A 21,003-nucleotide genomic window follows, 5' to 3' on the forward strand; every position below is an offset into this window, starting at 1 on the left:
TTGGGGGTTAATGCTTTCATTTAAAAATAAGACATTTACAAAATTAATTTTTTACAGTACGGGGCTCTGGTAAAGGCTGCCCTCAGGTCATCAGTGCTCAGCTGCCAGGAAATGCATCCCAAATTCCACAGGTGCTGGGTACGATCAGAGCCAATCCAGCGCTTAGAACATGGAGCGGTGTGAATGTTTCCAGTAAGGTTTTAGGGGTCTCCGTGGGGCCGCGGTGACAGTCCGCGCCGCTGCGGCTCGGCGTTCCGGCGGCGGCTGCAGCGCGGCCGGCGGGCACCGGGTGGCGCTGCCCGTGTCTCCCCCGGCCCCTCACACGGCTCAGGCGCCCGCTCGAATGCAGGAAAGAGCCGGAAGAAACAGTTCTTACCGCATCCTCGATGTTTTTCCTGCTTGTACAGGACAAAAACGTCCTCAGATGTGTTAGAGGAAAGGTCCGACAGTTCCCATTAGTGACAGAAAGGGAGGCCCTTCCAGCGGTGTGGGAGCGGACAGGTGAGTGGGCTTCGTTCACTCACCAGGTGTAACTAAACCCAAAAGCCTCCTGAAGCTTTGCCATACAAAAAGCCTGAGTTTATTTTTCATTTAAAAGAATGATGATCATACTGATGTTTTTTATATTTAAAAACATGGTGAACAAAATCAATTATGTTAAATAGATCACTCTTGTGCAGAGAATGAGCATAAACAATCTGAAATAATTTTTTCCCCATGTGAAAGTCCTCACAGGAATGACAGGGCTGCATTAAGAACATACCAGCACTGCTGAGGCTTGAGCTGGAGTTTGAATGCTCTGGTGACAGGAATAAAAGGGACAAACACAGGGACCTTCTCCACTCGCAGCCGTGCTCGTGCCTGGCACAGTTCCTGTTTGTCCTGAGGGGCAGTGGGTGCTGCAGACCAGCTGCTGCTGCTCTCATACACAGCAGTTACTGAAATAGCACATGGGTCAACAGTTGCTGCTCCTGCAAAGTCATCCAGAGAATAAGAAGCCTCTCCAGAAGGCCTGTGGCTGTTACTTTCCTGGGGGGCTTAGTGCCAAGGGGCAATGTAAACAGGCAGAGACACAATTCCTGTCGGCTGAGGCGGCTCCCGAGGGTGACTGTCAGTGAGCAGGCACCACTGGAGGGCTTGGCTGCTTTCACAGAGCCAAATGCTGAAGGTGTCAGCCCTCCTGTGGGTGACCCAGAGCAGCAGCACCCGCTGCCCAGCACGGTTCTTGTTTTGCCATCAGGTCTGACAGGAGGAATGACCAGACCCTCAGGGTGCTGTGCTGCAGCGTCTCTCAGCCAAGTGTGTCCCTGTGCTGCTCCTTTGGCAGGAGCTGAGCCCTGGGGTGCTCTGGAGGAGCTGTCACAGGAGTTTGGCACATTTTGAGCAGATGTTGTGGCCTCTAAAACCGAGAGCTGGGGCTTTGGGGCACTGCCTGGAGCTGCTCACAGAGTGGTGGTGTCCATTCCCAGGCTGTTCACAGCTCCTGTGACACTGATAACAGAGATCTGGCTTCTCTGGACCTTAGCAACTGCTTGTGTTCAGAGGATGGATGGATGGATGGATGGATGGATGGATGGATGGATGGATGGATGGATGGATGGATGGATGGATGGATGGATGGATGCTCATTTATTTAAAGATCTTTGAATGAACACAGCTGAATGTTCCTGCTTTTGTAATGGCTCTGCAGCTCCGGCTTAATTAACGTCTGGAGCTCATGGAGGCGTTCCCAGGACTGTGAGAAATCGTCCGGCCCTTCCCCACAGCCGCCGGCAGGAGGGACGCTGGGGTAGCCCGGGTGCACCATCAGCTCGATGGTGCCGGCGCCGCCCGGCGCTGCCCTGGCCCGCAGCTGCAGGACGGCGCTGTCGATGGCGCTGCGGACGCTGCTCACAGACATGTTCCTGCCCATGGTGCTCAGGCCGATGTAAATGTCTGCCCACCTGCAGCCGGGGGAGGAACGCGCCCGTTAATGCTACACAGGTAGGTGGAGAATTGTCTCACGTCCAGTGGATTAGGAATCAAAAATTTACCTTAATTTTAAGATAGAAAAGGGGAAGGAGTTTTTTAAAACTTTAAATTATAAACAGAAGTAAAAGCAGTGCTTTTCCTGATTGAAACCAGGGTCCTGTTTCAGGCAGCAGATCTGCAGGGAGAGCACAGCCCCAGCACAGTGTGACAGCACATGGGGTGTTTGGCATCTGTGAGCCCACAGGTGCATTTTATTGTCCCAAAAGGGAAGAGCAGCGCTAAACTGAGAAATGCCGCTCTATCAAAATAACTTAAGCCTGAATAATAACCCTCAGCTAAGTAGAAACAAAAGTGACTGAAATAAAATGGCAACCACCCAGCTAAAGAAGCCTCTGCCAGAATGTATCAGAGCCATAATAACTGGACAAACTGTTACTCCTAGAGGACACCACCTACAAGCTGTTTCTTAGCTTCACACAATTCCTTATGCAAGTCTGGCTGCAAGTGCCAGTTCTAAGCGTGGCCTGGACGAGCCCAGGAGAGCTGAGTCCAGAGTCACTTCATGTGAGGGCAGAATGAAAACAGTTTTGGAAGAAATTGTGGCTGGAGTCTTTACCTGAATGATCACAGAAAAGCCCAGCTTGGCTCTTAATGGGAAGGGAGAAATACCAGCCTGCTGCCGGTGTTCAGAACAACTGATACAATATATATATATATAAACCCCAGAAAATACTGTTTCCAGTGGATGGAAGAACTCATGCCACCTGCTCCACAGGACAGGAGACTGCAAGGGTCTCTAGTGAAAGGCCTTTAATACATAAAACACTGTCTAAGCTTTTAAGAGGAGCATTTTATCGGGGCAAGGGCTGAGCTTTCCGGGTTTGGCCCCTGAGCTGCAGGACACTGAGCAGGCTCTTTGCTTACGGCAGTGATCACCTGCTGTGGTACTGGCAGCTCTCAGAGCTTCTCGTTCCCCTTAACAAATACCTGCTTCTATAACAAAAACCTGCTTCTAATTGGTCTCGTTCCTGCTACTTAAAACCTTTTCTCTACTACTGCAGGAAGATGAAAATTTAGTTCTTGAAAACTTTCCTTAGATAATACTTTTAAAATTCCAGCGTTGATGCAACATTTTTCCTGACATTCCAGATGCCAGGCTGATGCAGCTTCACTAGAAAGGCTGAGAAGCATACCCTGAAAAGAACATTCCTTTTCAAGTGGAAAGTGACTCATCTCTGTTCAAACAAAACTTCCTAAGCCCTTGTGCCCCTGGCACTTTTGTGCTCCTCCTGAACCTCTCTCTAAGTCCTAGGAGGAAAGAGAAAGGTGGTGCTCCGTTTTTGAAAGATACTATCAGGAACTGATAAAATCTTTATGTTTTACTACAAAAAAGGATGAGTAATACCTGTCTTACCTTATTCCATGCTTTGTAAACACATCCACTGTGTTAAAAGAATCTTCTTCTACTCCCAGGTAGAAGTCCATCAGGGATGGTGGAATCCAGTCACAGTTATGAAGGCCTGGCTCTATTGGGACACGAGTGTACTTAATGCCATACTCCTCTAACACCTCTGCAAACACGTGTCTGACCTCTGTAAGTAAAACCAGAGACTGCAGTCAGGAGTTGGGCAACCAGCTTCTCGTGTCCCCTGCAAGCTGTTAGCACAGAGGCTTCTTTCCTTTCTGTGTTTAAGAGAATAAAATTCCATTTGCTTTATCTTTTGCTGAAATCCATCTGTATGGGAGTCACCTTCTATACTGGAAACATTTCTCCCTGAATTCTGCTGTAGGTGCCTTGTCATTCTTCCTTTCAGCACTGAGCCTTTAGTGCAGCCTCCCTTCTCAGTGAGTGACTCTGGTCTTAGGGAGCACAGGAGGTGTCTGCACTGGCAGGAACAAATTCTTCATCAAGCCCTTGTACAGCCAGAGCAAGGTTATCCAGAGGCAGTTAGTAATGGACTGGGAAAACCTAGAGTCTTCTCACTCCGTTTTCCATCTGTGTACCACAATGACTTTATTCGCAAAACAAGGACAAAAGATGTTCACTCATCTCTAAAGCTGAGACCTGCAGGCAAGGACTGGGGTGGGAACACAACAGACAGGATGGAGTTCTTGTAGAATCTGAAGAGCCACCAGCTACTGCAAGCTCCAACATTCCAGTTTAAACTGGCCAGTCTGCTGTTGCCTTTGCTCTGCCTCCTTCAATGTGGGTGAAAACATGGAATTAGGATGCTGAGCAGAATTACTGGTCCTTGGAGGAAGAGGTGTAACCTGGGCCATTTGTGCCATTGATGCCCTGCTGCTGCTATGGGAAGACCTGGGGCTCCAAGCAGAGTTTGGGTGTGGGCAGGACTCTGGGGTCAGGTGGGAACACCCAAAATGCAACTGCCAGCAGTTTCTCCTGGGTTATTGCCCACACAGGGAGCTGTGGCAGCGGGAGCCCCCTCTGAGCTGACTTTCTCACCTGTTTGGTGCTGGGAAGACTTTCCTCTTACCTGGGAGAACATGGACATGCTGGTGCCCATCCATGTGAGGAGGCAGGTGACCTGTCAGCTCATGGAACAGCTCCACCTGGGCCTTCAGCTCCTGCTTCACCTGTGCAGCAGAAAAGGGTCAGAGCAAGAGCTGGCAGAGGCTGAGAGCAGGGGAGAGATGGGACCTCACTGGGCAGGAGGCAGGAGCTGGCTCTGGGAGGCAGCAGGTGCTGTGCTTGTACAGGGATGTGCAGCACTGCTGGGCTGCCCAGAGCTCCCCTGGCTGTGGGGCTCTGTGGTGCTGCTTATGGGGATGTTCTAAACACAGAGGATATCTGAACACCCATTTCTGTTTAAAATGGATGCAGTTTTGATCACCTGAACATGTCCTTGATCACCCCTTGCTCATGGGCCATAACAAGTGATCTCCCTAGAGAACCAAAACCTCTGACAAGGCGATGAAAAGCCTGGTGCCTACTTAGGAGTCTTCTGTCATTTGCTCTTTACTGACCCTGAGGTTGTTTGTAAATACCCGCTCCAATGCCCCTCCTACCTTCTCAGATAAAAAGTTAAGGGCATACAGGCACTGAATTAGGGAGGAATGGGTTCTCAAAGGCTACAGAGCCTTTGGCAGAATGAGGACTAGGACCTAAAAGCCAGCTCAAGCTGCACAGGCAGGATTTATCTCTAAGCCTATTCACAGTTGGGATCTGGGAAAGGTCCTCAGTTGTTATGTGCTGGGATAAATGCAGGCTGATTTGTATCAGGAAGGCAAGCTGTACAGCTGTATGTGGCTTTCTCCTACCTCTGACATCTTCAGGAGACCTTTTGATAGAGCTGTTCTGAATCCCATTTTTCCATGGAAGAATCCATCTTGGTTGAGCAGAGAAGAATTTGTCTTGAGCACCTCACACACAGGGGAGCCCTCGGAGAGGTTGGCATGCAGGCCTATTGGGATGTTGTATCTGTAAGAGAGGGAAATATCAGCTAAGCTTTGCCCCTCTCTCACTGTGGTCAAAGAGGGAAAGATTTAAGTGTAAGAACCAGACTGATCTTAGAGGTGTTGTAAAACTCACTGGAGTACATCTCTGCATCTCTGCCCGGCCAGAAAGGATGGCAGTGACCCCAACCAGAGCAGGACATCTCCAGGTAACCACCCTGAGCACTCTGCTCAAGGCCAGCCTGTGAGTGGCCCCAAACCCTGCCCCTACCCTGGCTCACAGCATGAGGTATCTTGGGCTAAGTGCTATAACTGCACTCCAGTAACGGCAGTCACTGGTAAACAACTGAAAAACTCAGACCTTGCAGCTTTTTCTAAAGTGCTTCATTAGCCCTTGCTAGGTATCCCCTTGAGTTGTTCACCCTGCTAAAGATGGTACATTTATGAGACATTTGAGTTTTGCTTGACTCCTACAGCTGCCCTTTAGTACAATCCAGTCATTTATATATAAACAGTGCCTAAGGAAGCTGTTATGGCAACAGCACAGGCTTCAGGTGTAAATACAAGGGGCTGCAGCTGGAATTGCCTGCAGTGGCCAGGCTTCTGTCTACTGGAGCAATCACTCAGTGAGTGACAAGGCTGAGGTGTACAGACATCTCCCTGGCACAGCCAAAGAAGGGTGAGTGCAAGGAGGCCACAGTGAAGTGTAGAGCCTTGCTAAGGAGTCACAGGGGTATGGTTGATTACCCAGTTGCACTGTGTAACACTCTAAAAAAAAGGAACTATGGAGCTGGTGTGGCTGCAGAGCTCCCCTCAGGCACAGGGCTTAGCAGTGCTGGTGTTTCCTTCTTGGTCTGTGCTGTGGATTCCCCTGCAGTGAGAACAGGGCTTGTGCGTGCTTGGATTTGCGCTGGGTCTCATTAGCATTTCTGGAAATCCTCAGAATCAGTAGCCAAAATGATGCTTTGAAACTTTTTCCAAGACACTCCGTGGCCTCTGGCTGACCCAGTGAGTGGATGACAGGACTGCAATGTTCCATCTGTGCTGCCCGGTCTGAGTCATGCTGCAGAGTGAATTTCAAGGCAACAAGTCTGCGATGCTTTAAAACCTTCTCGGAACTTGTGCAGGGAGCTGTTAAAAGTGGGTGTGGTCCGCCCCTGGGACAGCCCTTGTACCACACGGAGAAAACAAAAACAATCTCCGTTTAGGCAAAGGGTGCAAACCCGAGCTCTTGCCCTTGTGTCTGACATCTGAAGCTGACTGGTGAAACAGCAGCTCAGTGGAGACAGGACTGTGGATGGATTTGACCAAGTCAGAGTCATTTAGCTCATTCAGGTCCTAAGGCTTTGGCCCTTGCAGGACTGAGTCTTTTTTTCCTGGCTCTTCCATGTCTTGTGATCCAGGCAGATGGTGCAGTCAGTTGCTAGATACTACTTCTCAAAGACATAAATGTTAGGAGTCAAGTTGTATGCACAGTTCTGTGGAACAAAATGAGTCCATTGCATGATTAAGGAGCCTGAATGTTTGTTTAATGGAGCAGAACAGCTTGTGGAGAAAAAGGTCCTTGCTGGCTTTTCTGATCTGGTGGTTTCTGTGCAGCAGGGCCTGATTGTTTCACTGATGATAAATGTTCATTACAGTGAGGGCCTGAGCACATGTGCTCCACACCAACTCCTGGCTAACACAAGAAGTGGAAGGTGTGTCACTGGGGGTGACAGGCAGCACAGGAGGCAGCTACAATGCAGAACAGGTCCTTGGCAGGAGAGCCTCTCCTCCATCCTGTGACCTGCTGGGCATCCCACAAGAGCCCAAAGGCAGAGGGGAGGCCTGTGGGTTTGTTTTGGTTTTCTTTTAGAAGTCCACCCCAGATTCTTTATTGTGTCTCTGGGAAGCTCTTGAGGGCATCAGCTGGAGTATTATTTGTACCACAGCCAGTGCTGTTTGCAGGAAAAAAGGATTCCTGTGTTACCATGAATCAGCAGATGGACTTTTTCTGTTGAGTACTCTCTTTCTCATGTGTTGTGGGAGGGCAAGAAATGAACAGCTGAGCCTCTCAGTGCTGTCTCCCAGGAGCATCAAATGAACTGCCTCCAATTGTGCAATGCCTCAAATGCTGTGAGGGAGGCTATTTCCAGGAGAAGACAAGTCCCTCTGACAGGTGTGGGACACCAAGGAGCCAAGGGCTGCACTGGGGAACATGAGAGCAGCTCCTGGCAGAGCCAGAGCCAGCCCCAGAGCTGGGGAATGCACAGAATGTGGAAGTGCAGAGAGAGCTGGCCTTGTCCTCGGGTAAGAGGAGACCCTGACTGTAACATTAGAGCAAGTTTCAGAGCTTTGCCTAACACCAGCTGAATATCTTAATAGTTTTCTTGTGGAGTCAGTCCTGCTTTGACAGACTGTGCATGCTGAGGTGTCTGGAGAGGAACTGCTGGTGTTTAATGGCTCTGGGATACAGGCCCCAAAAGCAAAATTCAAAATGCTGCACATGAGAAACTTGTTCAGAAATGTTCATCTGTGGGAGGTGCACAGAAGGCATACTGGAAAGGTTGTAAGGATATGGGGAGGAGGACAGTTCAGTGGCTACAGCAGAGCTTGCAGGGAGAAAAGTCAAGGTGCAGGAATATCCTGAAAGGACCCACTTTTCAGAGTGCATATGACTGTTTCTGCTACAGAAAAATACTTCGTAGTTGCCCACAACTTTCAAAAGACTAAAATATCTGCTAATTTGTTGGCTGAAATACTGAAGCAGGGACCAGCAGCTTACATAGCATGTGATGCTGCCCTGGGACCAGAGCTCAGCTGTTGTGGGCTTGGCCTCATATCCACTCCTCTGCCCAAACCCTTTCCAGATGGGACAGGGTGAGCCCTGCTGGTCACTGCTGGTCATTAACTGCTAATTGCTCACACAAGATGCAAAATAAAAGGATGGGCATTGGGCTTCAGGCAACAGTTTAGCTACCACTGTCAAAACAAAATGATGTGAAGAATCTACTTGTCCCTAAATCAGTTTTGGTGACTCTTTCAAGCTGCAGTGACCCTTCCAGTCTGTTTGGAGAGGCCGCTCCCTGTTTGCAGGTCCATCCCAGTGCCCCAGGGAATGCAGAGATGTGAAGCAGGGTTTAGCACAGGGGTTCACTCCTGATAAAGCCACAGGACACTGGCTGCAGGCAGGTGTGTGCTCCTACAGCAGGAGCAGCATTACACTGAGCTGCCTGGGAACATGGATAAAAGAGGTTCAGGCCACTGAGGTTAATGCACTAGTTAAGCTGTTCACACTGAAAGTTGGCTGTTACCTTTGTGGTTCTCTTCTCAGCATTCCCTGTACAGGTGGGGGAAAAAAGGAGAGGCTGCTGCAGGAGTCAATATCCTTACAGCAAGTGATAGAAGGAGCAAGAAGGAATTCGCTGTGGAAAGATTTCTGAGCCAGCAAGGCCCAGTCCAGTTATCAAAGAGAGAGGAAATACAATCAGTTAAACTGCTTCCTTTTCAAGTCGTTGTTTGTTTTGCCACACGAGTGCTCTGAACAAATGTCTCTGCTGAGGCAATGTGCAGCTGCAATCCCTGTTCATTGGCATTCCTGGCAGCAAGGGGACCCTGGACATGGGCACTGCACTGGGTCACTCTGGGGCTGGTGATGAGTGTCCTGGGTCCTGCCTGGCCATGCCATGGGATTCTGTGTATTCCTGGGAGCAGTTGCAATGGCTGTGGGGATTGTGAGATTTGCCAAGCACTGTTCCAATTGCCTTGCTGAAGGCTGCATGCTCTGGCATAAGCATGGCACTTCACCCTTTCCCTGAGTGGGTAAACAGATCCCACCTTCAACATCCTATTTGTATCGTCCAGGAAAACTGCTGATCATCAGGTTCCTGCCCAAGTGTGACCCAAGTCAGAGCCTCATGTAAATATCCGTATCTAAACATATCACTTCAGTGAACACCCAAGTGTCTGAAGCCAGACAAAGCAAGGCTTTGAGCAAAAATGTGCACTTCTTAGTTTCCTCATGTTGGCCTTTGCTTACTTCCTCATTTCACACACTTTCACCATTCAGTATTATCTTTCATATAATCACCATTCAGTCTTTCATCAAATAGCACATCTTCTTACTTTATTACTGCTAAAAACCTATTTCTTCTGCCAGAAACACTCCAAACCCTCTGCAGTGTTAAGAGCTGGTGCTGTAACACAGCTTAGGGACCTGAGTTTCTGTTGTAATTACATCTTTGTATCGAGTGCAGCTCCCGTGTCTGTAGCCCTACGTCAGTAAAATGGGCTGCTGCCAGTAAAGTCAACATGATCTGGGATTCTACTGCAAGGCTTCAGATGGGGTCCCACCCCTATTCAAACAGTTCAGCAGAGGAACTGTCTGCTGTGTGATTAACAGTCACATAAAAGGGTGATGAGAAAGCATGAGAGATTTCTAAATTGGTCTGATGTTCATAGGGAGGGTCAGAATTAAGTCACAATTTACACACACGTTTTGCAATTAGTGTTGATGGCAAAGGAAGTGAAAACATAAAGATCAATTAAATGTGGCTTTGTTAGATTCTTCTGTTAAATGTACCCAGATGTTGTGGGGGCTTCAGCTGATGTTCAGTATTTAAACTGCACAAAAGCACCCAGGAAGGCTGAGGTTGTGTTCTAAAATATGTGACTCTTCATAAGCCATTTGGACACAACCACATGGAAAAAGGTCCTAAGGCTCAGTGACACCTGAGCTGTTTGATGTAACGGGGAGGGGTGGAGGATATGGCAGCAAACTGTCTTAGGGGTCTCTATTTCTATCTCCATATTTCTAAGGAAAAATTAAGGCATCTCTTCATTTCAAGATACAAAATTACCCTTCCAGTTTCTGGGTAAGACTCTGGAATAATCACCAGGAAGTCTAGCTGACTTCAAGGCAAGGCCTGTTAAGTAGAAAACTGAGATTATATTATATGGATAAGCAGGAAATCACAGTCAGTTGAGGCCCCACAAAGAGAAAAGCTTTGAGTTACTGAAAAAAACCCCTCAACCCACAATGGCAGTCTGTTCTCCCACCTGCTGCTCTGCTTATGTTCTGCTCTGGCAGATGCTGTCAATAGGTTTGGCATTTGGTGATGGATGAGGCCTCTGATAAAAATTCTCTGTGGCCAGAAATGAGTGTGCCCCTTCCTTCAGCCCAGTTGTGACAGTGGCTGAGGAAAGCCCGAGGTGCTGAGCCTGTATGTTAGGGAAGATGTATTTTTTACTGCTTGGTTCTGCTGTTGGCTTGTGTTAGAGCTGATAGAAAGATCTGCTGACTATCATCACATGTCTGCCAAGGCTTTTAATCAAGACTCAGAGCAACAGATGGTATATCCAGAAACTACAGAATTATTGTGAAAATGAAAGGAAGAAAGACATTTCAGAGGAACTGTGTTTCTTTCTGAAGGATGCTGAGTCCTAACACTGTAGGGCAGCATGAGGTGCTTGGGAAGGAAAAGTTGTCTACTTATTAATTAGCTCTGCCTGTGTCCAATTAACTGAAAACCAGGTGAGGATTGAGAGCTTAAGGCTTGCAGTGATAAGCAATCATGTCATAGAGTTTATCAAGAAGCCATAAAAGCAGCCCATCACTCTGACAATCCTGGCACCATGTGAGAAAGACCAAATTCCACAGGACTGGAATGTGCCCCAGGAAAAGACAAGCTACTTGCATCAAGCCTCTTCTCTCAGCTGGGGATAGATCCACTCTTCCTTCTTACACCCCTGGTCAAGGCTGAATTGGGGAAGACAAACATGAGGGTAAAATAAAAAAACCAAACCAAGCAGACTTTCATCCCACAAAATAAAAATCTTCAGTATTTACAGTGGGATGAGAGACAACACCAAGCAGGGGAAAGAGGGAATAATACTGGCAAGGCAGTCAAGCAACTGATGCTTTCCCATTTCTGCACTAGAAGATGAGGACTCAACGAATTTCTAGCAAGCCTGACCTATTTATCATCTGGGTAGAAAGTTTGCGTCAGCCTTTGCAACATGAACAAACATCTCTGGGGTGACACAGGGGTTTGCTTACACACACAGGTGCCAATTAGCAGCAGCTGAAGCTGGGCTTGCATTACAACAGGAGGAAAGCTCCACACCTGCTAATGTCCCACCCTTGCCTGGGTAGGGCTGAATGCACCTGCAGAGAGTTACACAAAAGAGGAACTCTAGAACCTGGGCTGTTGATCTTCAGAGCTGGCAGATGTCCCCAGAGTCACCCTGCTTGTGTGCTCAGAAATAGATTAAAATCCATTTCATTCACAGTGACAATTCAAAATTGCATTTCCCCCTCCACAAAAAATCCAACTGTAGCAGCATGCTGCAGCCTCTGCTGTCCCCTGCCCTCCAGCCTGGCTTCTCACACCCATATCAGCTGCCAGCACAAGTGTCACGACCTGCATTCAAAGATGCTTCTTAAACCCCTGATTACATGGCCTACTTCCTGGCTATGGAAACGAGGCCAGGTGGATTCTATTTTAAAAGCCTGCTAAAGACCGTGGCTAAAATAGCTGACAACATTACCAGGCCACTGGGCTTAAAGGGTTTCACAATGCCTCTGTGTCTGAGATGTGCTGGCTTTATCCCTGTGTTTTATGTTTCATTTACTAACAGGATTTTAGGAATCTTACTGGTGTCATGCCCCTCCCCTTCTCATTCTCAGGCAGTTCCTCCCTCAGTATCTGTGGGGAATATCTTGCCTTTTTACAGACCAGTTTGCCACTAACACCATACTCTGCCTTTCCTCCTCTACCCTACACCAAAAAGCTACAAGCAATTTCCAAGTATCCCTAAAACAACAGGAAATTGAGGAGAGATGCTCGATGAGAACAAGGACAGCAGGACTCTGATGAAATTCTCCCCACAACAGCTGCATTTGAAGCATAAGGTCTCAGTTTAGTTAGTAGCAGTATGGCTCCTTTCCTTTTCTGCTTTCCTAAATTGTTTCTCAACACTGTTGTTCTCTCTTTCAGGACATACTCCTGCTTCCAAGTGCCTGCCCACACCAGAGCTGAAGCATTAGCTGGGTTTTACCTTTTAAATACAAATAATGCTTCCTATTAAAGGATTTGCTGGACTAGAGCATGAGACTGCCACATAGCATTTGATCTGCTGCAGAGCTAACTGTGCCAGCAGCCTCTGAAGTTGGTGAAGAAGGTGGTAGGTACAAGGTATTGTCCCTTTCTCTATGTATGCATTTTTACAGATGTGTTTATCAAGCCTAGAATTAATAGAAATAATGATGTGCTTTTTAAAATAAGGCTTATGGGGTAGGGAAAAAGTCAAGTTTTCCAGGGCCCAGATTTATAAATAAGCCTTTGCAGAATCACACCTTTCCCTGGTTCTGCAATGAGCCTGGCTGACCTTGTGTTCAGGCTGGGTGAAATGGAACAATTAAACGAGATTTAAGGACTAGTGCTTTTGTGCTCTTATAGTTTTAGGGGTAGTAGATTGGTCTGAGTGTACAATGTGCACTTTCCTTCTGATGATGTATCTTTTAGAAGTGTGGAAGGAGAAAGTCTGACAAGCCCAAATTCTACTAGTGGAAGGGCTTCCTGTCCTGAGGGGGGAAAGGTGGTGACTATTAGTAGAGAAAGACCATTACTGGTATTAGTTAGCAGATCACTGGTTTTACTATGAAGAGTTTTAGTAAACGTGTCTGAATACAGTTTTCTTATACCATCTTGAGCTATGATACAGTGTTTATTCTGGAGGTACAAAATACTAAATTCTCCAGGTTTGGTTTTTCGTGGAGGCCGTCCACAAAGGAGCTAAAGAAAGTAGCTTACCTCCTTGCCAGCTTGGCTGCATCTGCTGCAGCACTTCCGTTGACTAGAAGGGACACGTTAGATATCGCACCAGCCAGGAAACAGTCCACAATGCCTTGGTTTCTCCGAGGACAATAGCCGAAGTCATCTCCGGTTACTATTAGCTTCACCTGAAGCATCCTTAGATGTCATCCCTGGCAAAAAAAGTAAAAGGAGGTTAAATCGGAACACTCGGCAGCCTGCAGATCACAGGCAAACAGGAAAAGACAGGCTTACCGGGGGCAAACCCAACGGTGACTCAGCCCTGACTAAACTCCTCCTGCTGCAGCGCAGCCGGCCGCGGTCTCGCAGCTCGCACAGCGGTGGGATGTGCGTGTGGCCGCCGGGCTCACACCATCCCTGCCTGCTCCAGCCTGAGAGCAGCAGCCGTGCCCTCCCCTGCGGCCGCAAACCCTCGCGCGCACTTTGTACCTCCGGCGATGAGGAGCGAGAGAAAGCTCTGGGACTTGGTGGGATGATTTAATCAATCGGGGGTGTGTCAGAGGGTCAAATTCCATTCGCGGGCACACCCTCGCCCGCGGTGCCCGGTGAAATGGCACGGGCGCTGGTCACCTGAGGCAACCCCGCAGCCGTGACGTCTTCGCGGCCGCCGATCCCCGGCTCCATCGGGCACGGCCAGACGGGCCGTGTCCCCGGGGGATGGAGCGGCCTCCGCCGGCCCGGCCGTGCCTTCCCGCTGCGGCGGGGGCGCAGGGGGCCCGCCAGCCCTCCTCCCGCGCCCGGGGCGCTGCGTACCTCCGCTCCGGCCCGCTCCGGCTCCCAGCGCCGCCGCCGGGTGTGCGGCCCGCGGCCGCCGCTGCCCCGGGGGGAACGCCGGCCCCGGCGGCGGAGCTGTGCCCGCGCCGCCCGGCCGCGCATCCCCCCTGCCCGCGCTCCGAGCGGCCCCAGGCCGCAGCTCCGCCGGCGAGGCACCACGGGCCGGCCCCGCCGCAGCGCCGCGCTCCGAGCGCGGGAGCACCGGGCCGGCCCCGCCGGCGGCCCCTGGTGGCGGCGGTCCGCACGGCACGGCCCGGCCCGGCACGGCACGGCACGGCACGGCACGGCACGGCACGGCACGGCACGGCACGGCACGGCACGGCACGGCACGGCCCGGCCCGGCACGGCACGGCCCGGCCCGGCACGGCACGGCCCGGCACGGCCCGGCCCGGCACGGCACGGCACGGCCCGGCACGGCCCGGCACGGCACGGCCCGGCACGGCACGGCCCGGCACGGCCCGGCACGGCACGGCCCGGCACGGCACGGCACGGCCCGGCACGGCACGGCCCGGCACGGCACGGCCCGGCACGGCACGGCCCGGCCCGCGGGAACCCGCGCCGCTCTCCGCTCCACGCTCCCGAGGGGAGATTCGCCTGTGGCTGAGGGTGGGACAAGCAATTCGGTTCGTGCTCTGTGCCGGCTTCAGCGCGAAACTGATGATCCCAACCATGGATATATGATCCTGCAATCGGTGACCGTCACAGTAGCCGCTTGCTCGTTTTCCCCCACCTTGGTTTGCTGGCAGTGTGCACTCAGTCTGACTTGAGAGCCACAGGGCACCAAACCCTGGCCAGGAGGTGCCACGGCTCTTGGTGATGGTCCAGAGAAGGGCAGGGAGAACAGACAGGAGTTTCACAAAGGGCAGCTTCTAACACGCTGTCATTCAGTGCTAGATGGCAGCCAGTTCTCCATCAGGCTGCATGTAAAATCTTGTTTGTCCTGGCATTGAAGTGCTTTTTCTTACTGCAGAAAAGCTATTCTAGATCTACTAGAATGAAAGTGCCAAGTACTCAGCTTGACATGGAGAGTGGAAGATACTGTTAGCCTGCATTCTTCACCTGTGGACAAGGATGAAATTCTATCAAAGCAGAACAACCCCCTTCTTGGTCTGTAGTGTTATCCCAAAATATTTACCCATTCTGATATTGCAGGAGAAACAACCACCTCATGTTCAGGGTAGGGAGAATGGCAGCTCAGAAAGTGCCATGGTAACACGCCCATGGATCCAGGGTAGCTGTCTTGGTGTTTGCTGTAACTTGTTCCAGGAAGCAGGGATCACACTGGTACTGGGATTCTCGCATGGATGACAGTGATTTCCACCTTTGAACCTGTGCCACCATGGAGGTAAGTGCAGAAACAGCTGAGAAGCCAAGCACTGGCTTCTTGGAAGAGCAGTTGGAGTGAAATGGGTTGGAAAAGGCTTTAGGGGTCATTTCTGTGGGAATGGACTGACAATCCTGCTGCTTAATTCATGTATAAAGAAACCAAAGCCTCCAGGTGTCTCCTTTTTCAGCAGAATTCAATTCCTAAAAGACAGGCAGTGTGCCTATGCCCCAAAATCAAGGACATGACTTGTAGGCACAGCCAGACTGACTGTCCTCAGCAAAGGAAGAACAATCAATTTAGAGACACAGAAGCACACTTCAGCAGAGGAAATTGCACCCTTTTCACACCTGAAGTTTGAAACATCTGTGTGAGGGCATGAACACCTGTGAGGGCAGTGGTTTTCCAGGACTGCCTCCTAACAAGGAATTTAGAATCACTGAGTTGAGGTAGGTTGCAGCCCTGTTGATATTTAGGCTCTCATCAATTGCAGTCCAGCTAGCAAAGGGCTAGAGAACTTAGTTTCCATTAGCCTGAGGGTACTTTGAGGGGCAGCTAAGTTTTGGATGACAATTTGCAAGTTTATCTTGATACTTTGGAGGAGAAAAATAAAAGCAGAACGGGTGGTAGCAATATTATTCCTGGGAGATTTTGGTTCCTAGGCTGTGCTCTCCCTACAGGCCCTAAAATGGGCAGCATTGGGAGACTGGGAGTCTGGGAGACTTCTGCTGCATCAAGATGGGTCATCAGCTGTTTGACACTTTCCTACTCTTTCTTGCTCTTCCCTGTTCATGTAAATGAGCAACGACTACTGGAAATGATGATGAGACCTGGAGACAGCCTTCTGCCTCTTCAGTGACATTTTCTCTTAGAAAAAAATTATCTGAAATGAAATTCAAAACAGATCATGCTAAAATGCTGTAGACAACTTGCTAAATCTTCATTCAGGCAATTCCTGTGAGCTTTTCTGTCATTTGATAGTTGTATGGCTCTGTTACAGACAAGTTTTTGATGTTCTGTAAAGGTTTCCAGTGCCCTTGGCATTTCAGAGGGGATATTTGTGCAACTGCTACTTGCTTCCCCTTCTGGGAGATGAACGTCACGGCCTGCCCACAGTCCCCAGGAGGCTTCACTTACTGATGAGTGCTGTTACTGTAACAGCTGAAGTCAGCACAACTCCCAATTGATGTCATGAATCATAAAATAAGTACCTCCTCTCTTTGTCAATGCAAACTCTGGGGTTTTCTGCCTCTTTCTAGAACTGCCAGTGCTCCCTGACTCTGCACAGGTGAGAGGCACGACATAAGAATCTTAGACAAAGCTTGGCTTCTCAGCCTTCTTAACCTTAGTATGCATTTAATGCTATTAACGGTAACATCCTTCTTAAATATTTAATGCACTTCCTGGAGGCTTTTCTCATCTGATTTCATACCTGTTTATCCAGCTCTCCTTCCTGCCACTGGAAGCAAGCATTCCCCAGCAAGCAAACCTTGTCCCTGTGCCACATAGGTGCCCTTAGACAGCAGCAGTGCTTCCCCTGCAGCCGTGCACTCACAGCTGGCTGCCAGGACAGCCCTTGCAGCTGAGCCCCACAGAGCCCAGAGGGGAAAGGCCCTAACAAATTCAACCTGCAGCTGAAAGGCAAGGCACACTTCCTCTGTCTTTCCTCTGCAGTGAAGACAGGCACACCAGCCAATATTTCTGCTGGAGCTGCATAAGCCAGGATATGGACTAAGGAGAGGCTGCACCTTCCAGCTTAACTAAAACAAAACACAGCCCTACCTCCGCTTAGCTGCAAGAGCCAGCAGGAGCTCTCACCAGCCTCAAGTGCTTCACTGCTTTCGAGCTTGTATCCCTTTCCCTGAACTTTGAGTTAATCAGTAGCAAATTTCGAGGTTTCCTGTATTTCACAGAAGTGTTTTCCAACAATTACTGCTTCCAGCAACGCTTCTGTTTACATGTTGACATGAAAAATGTGTTTTCTTTTTCTTGTTCCCTTGGCCACAACTAGTTAGTTCATTTGGGATTACAATGGTGGCACAGTAGGACTTTGTTTGTCTTTTCCTTGAATGAAATTTTGTTGAAAGTGTGAACTGTAAAAGGCATTGAAATAAGACAAAGTAAAATACATTTTTTAAATGAAAGGATGTAAACATTTTCTTCTCTGCCCCAGCCCCAAAGATTTCATAAATCTTTGAAGTTCAGTGGCTTCTGTAGAAATGCTTAAACCACAGTTTTTCATCCAAAGAACAGCTTCCTCCATCAAAAAGGGTTGAAATCCCCAAGCTCTGGGGTACATCTGCTAAGAGTGAAAGGCTTCCCTGCCTACCCTGTGACACAGCCAGGCAGTACCTGTCACCTTCCCTCACCTATGTCTGAAATACCTGAATTTACACCAGCACAAAACAATGCCAGTACCTGGCAAGGTGTGTGGTCCTAGAAAGGTGGCTGAAAAGGAAAATTTGCCATTGTGATCTTATTTATTTGGCACTCAGCATTAAATCATGGAGAATTGTTAAAAGCACCAAACTCAAACCCCTCCTGATGCACCTACCAGTCTCTGGTCCTTGGTGATAGTGTGGCTCATTGATGGTGAATTTTAATCCACTCTCCCTTTTTACAGAAGGTTATTTTCTCTCTGCTGCATTTCCTTCAGGGTCTAATGTGTGGTAAAAATTAATGTTTGAATATGAACTAAGCTACAGTATCTGTGACTTCTAACTGGGGTTGAGATGATGTAAAGCCTGCACATTCCTGCCTCTTTGCCTGATGTTGAGGTCTATTAAATATATAAAATCACCAGGTCAAAAAAGAGTTAAGATGGGGAATATTTCTCCTAGACAATTAAATGACGGGTCCAAAATTAGTACTGTTTAACTGGCACATTAATAGGTAAACCTAGACTATCTGATTCCATTAACTGTTTGACTGCATCAAGAATTCAGTTTGACCTCTCTGGAAGTTATTATACTATCTGGAGCTCATTTCTTGGCATTTATAATAAAGGTTCCTAGAGGAAATTATCTCTATTGAGGTCAGAAAAGAGCAGGTTATATAAAAGATGCATAGATGTTCAGTGGAATTTTCAGAATTACATTAATATTTACCTACCACTGAAACAGATGTCCAGAGGTTTTTCAAATCCCATGAAGAACTAAGTTATTTTAAAAGCTGCCTGAACTGATGTAACATACATTTTTACATTCTTATTCTAAAATAGAATCTAATCATCAAAACAACAATTCCAATCCATGCCTACAAATTCTAAATAACTTCTTCAGCTTCAACTTACACTGTCTAAACAAAAGCAGAGTTAAGCCTGAACCTAATTTTTACAAATGTTGATCAAGGGTCTTTAAAACAAATTAAAGATACCAGAGGCAGGTCCTTATGTTAAGGGAAAAAAAAAAGGGAATTAATGCAAACATCAGGAACACCTCAGCAATGTTACTACATATGGAAGTTAATCTGGCAGATCACTTACAGTGATTGTTGTTGCCTCCCAGCATCACTGAAAACGTGGAAAAATCACAGTTGATTTATTGGAAATGCAGATGAATTCCTTTTGGTCCTGAGGGGAGATCCCCTGCGCTGGCAGGACAAACAGCAGACAGGAGAGTGGCTGAGAGATGGTGACAGTGATGGACACAGGTCACCAGGAAGGACTCTGCAGAACTCTCCAGGAAATCCTCTCTACTTCTAAGACTAGAAATAGAACACAGCAATTTAAAAACAACAAATCTTCTCCCCCAGATGAAAAAAATCTTTGATTTAAACATGTAAATATGTATACATTAATACTTCTTTTGTCAAATGTCTTCTGTTTATTTACTTGCTCTGCTTATTCTTACATTATGTTTGTATCTACTGAATGAAAAAAATCTAAGCAAATTATTTTGGTTATGTAGTCCTTAAAAAAACTTAGGCTGAGTGATAAGAAAACTGGAATTCTATAAATTTTTGGCAAGCCCCTTTTTGTCACTTGGATTTCTCCCCGGGTGACAGCATTTTATCATTATTACTCCTGTTCACTGTTTGTATGAGGCTTAGGGGTCACAGTTGGAAGAGCTCTGCTGCAAGGCATGCCAGTGGAGACAAATGTTTCATCTGAAGTGAGGTTTATAACCAGCTGTTCCTCAGTGTGGAGTGAAAGAAGGAGACAGAAAAAAAAGGCACAGAATCTTTGCAGACCTGATTGTCTGCAGTTACTCTGTTGAGTTCAGTACAGCTCATCTTTATTGATGTCAGAGAAGGGACCAGATGCAGAGAAAAGCCAGTGGAAGAGCTCATGTGGGCTCGTTTCTGTATCAGGTACTAATGGCTTTAGAACTGACCACTCTGTTTTGCCTAAGGTTTGTGTTGGTCTGAGAAGGAACCAAGGGGCTGCTGCAGTGTTCTCCATAAACCAAGGGCTGTCTATACCAAAAGATGCACCAGTGCTTTTCGGGCTGTAGATCACACCCAGGAGTTGCCAGCTTACCTTACTTGTCAGTAACTGCTCCAGCCATGCAAAACAAACAGAAAGTTGAAAGCATCTTAAACAAAGGCCAACATAAAAACTGTGTCCTTTTTCTATAATCTGTTGCTTTGGGTAAGCATACACCCTCTGAAATTTTCTTTTGCCACAGATTTTTCATTCCTGCTTGTTAAAAGCATTTGGCACTGCTCAACCATCTTTTCAGGGAGGGCCAGGTTATACCTACAGCTGCACCTGTAGAGTTTCCAAATCGCTTGAAAATCAATTGTGCAAAAGGAAAGGGGGTGGGGGGATGTTTAGTGATTGAAGGCTTTGTAGTTACATTTTACATTCTCCTCTTTTACGGCACCGTTGAATTGTTTTGTTTCTGTGCATAAAACAAGAACCATAAAGAGATTCCTATCAAAAAGCGCTGATGTTCCCATGACCAAGGTGAAGCCACATAATTTCTGAGGCCATTTTACCTGGAGCTTACAGCAATCTAGCAGAAACAATAGAGGGCCCTGTGGCAACGAGGTGGTTGTTAATTGCCGCGGGTGTTTGGCGTTGATGGGCTCTTTGTTGGCAACCGTTCTAACCCAATTATGTTTCTAAAGTGGGACTGAAAAGCATTGTAGGGAGCACCATGTAAACGGCACTAAATGCACGGAGGCTGAGCGACCTCCCAGAAAGACAGACAGGTGCCAGCTAAAGCCCCATATGATTGATTTTCCATGGCTAAAATGGCAACCACAGACATCTGGGTTTGCCCCAGTTATAACAGCAGAAGCAAATGTGAGCTCTTGTCTTAGTTAGAACATCAAGGCTGCTTAGAATGACATAAAAATATGGCATTTGACTATCAATGGGGGATCTTTTCTTTTTCTGTGAGTAAAGCTTTATACCTCCAGCACTAGGAAATGAGTTTTTCGTCCTGAGAAAAACACACTCTGTGTGTGTGTGTATAGACACGTGTATATGTGACTGAGTTTAATACTTGAGCTTGTTTTAATGCTGGCCTGGCATTTAAGTCAGAGTGTTTTCTTAAATGTAGGTAGAGCTATGTAAAACAGGCCAAAGCCAGCACAAAGAAACCCTAACCATTCAATTGAGTGGTATCACATGGGCAGGAAAAATCCTTGCAGCTTCAGGACTGGTGGAAGAGAGAGTCAGCTGAGCATCTTATGATGTCTGCACTACCCAGCAATACTAATGTGCTTTCTAAATCATCCTATAATATCAAGTGCAGT

The 21,003-nt window shown here is 47.9% G+C and overlaps 1 protein-coding gene and 1 long non-coding RNA gene across 4 annotated transcripts; one reads left to right on the forward strand and one right to left on the reverse strand.

Annotated features, from left to right (window-relative positions):
• Positions 1-1,610: 1,610 nt before the first annotated feature.
• YDJC (YdjC chitooligosaccharide deacetylase homolog) lies at positions 1,611-14,104 on the reverse strand. Of its 2 annotated transcripts, none has more exons than XM_066331384.1 (6): positions 13,953-14,104; positions 13,179-13,351; positions 5,251-5,410; positions 4,467-4,566; positions 3,386-3,563; positions 1,611-1,943 (listed from the first exon to the last, which is right to left on the reverse strand). In XM_066331384.1, exons 2-6 carry the CDS (start codon positions 13,334-13,336, stop codon positions 1,634-1,636), a joined length of 906 nt encoding a protein of 301 aa, XP_066187481.1. In that variant the 5' UTR covers positions 13,337-13,351; positions 13,953-14,104; the 3' UTR covers positions 1,611-1,633. The 2 variants fall into 2 exon arrangements, with proteins under 2 accessions (XP_066187481.1, XP_066187482.1); XM_066331385.1 differs by lacking the exon at positions 13,953-14,104 and adding an exon at positions 13,434-13,650.
• Positions 11,550-16,023, forward strand: LOC136368913 (uncharacterized). Of its 2 annotated transcripts, none has more exons than XR_010744927.1 (3): positions 11,550-12,277; positions 12,363-12,560; positions 14,944-16,023. It is a non-coding gene; the product is annotated as an uncharacterized lncRNA (long non-coding RNA). The 2 variants fall into 2 exon arrangements; XR_010744926.1 differs by lacking the exon at positions 14,944-16,023 and adding an exon at positions 13,127-13,210.
• Positions 16,024-21,003: the final 4,980 nt, after the last annotated feature.

Source organism: Sylvia atricapilla, chromosome 17 (assembly GCF_009819655.1).
Source record: "Sylvia atricapilla isolate bSylAtr1 chromosome 17, bSylAtr1.pri, whole genome shotgun sequence".
In the NCBI taxonomy this organism is placed as follows: domain Eukaryota; kingdom Metazoa; phylum Chordata; class Aves; order Passeriformes; family Sylviidae; genus Sylvia; species Sylvia atricapilla.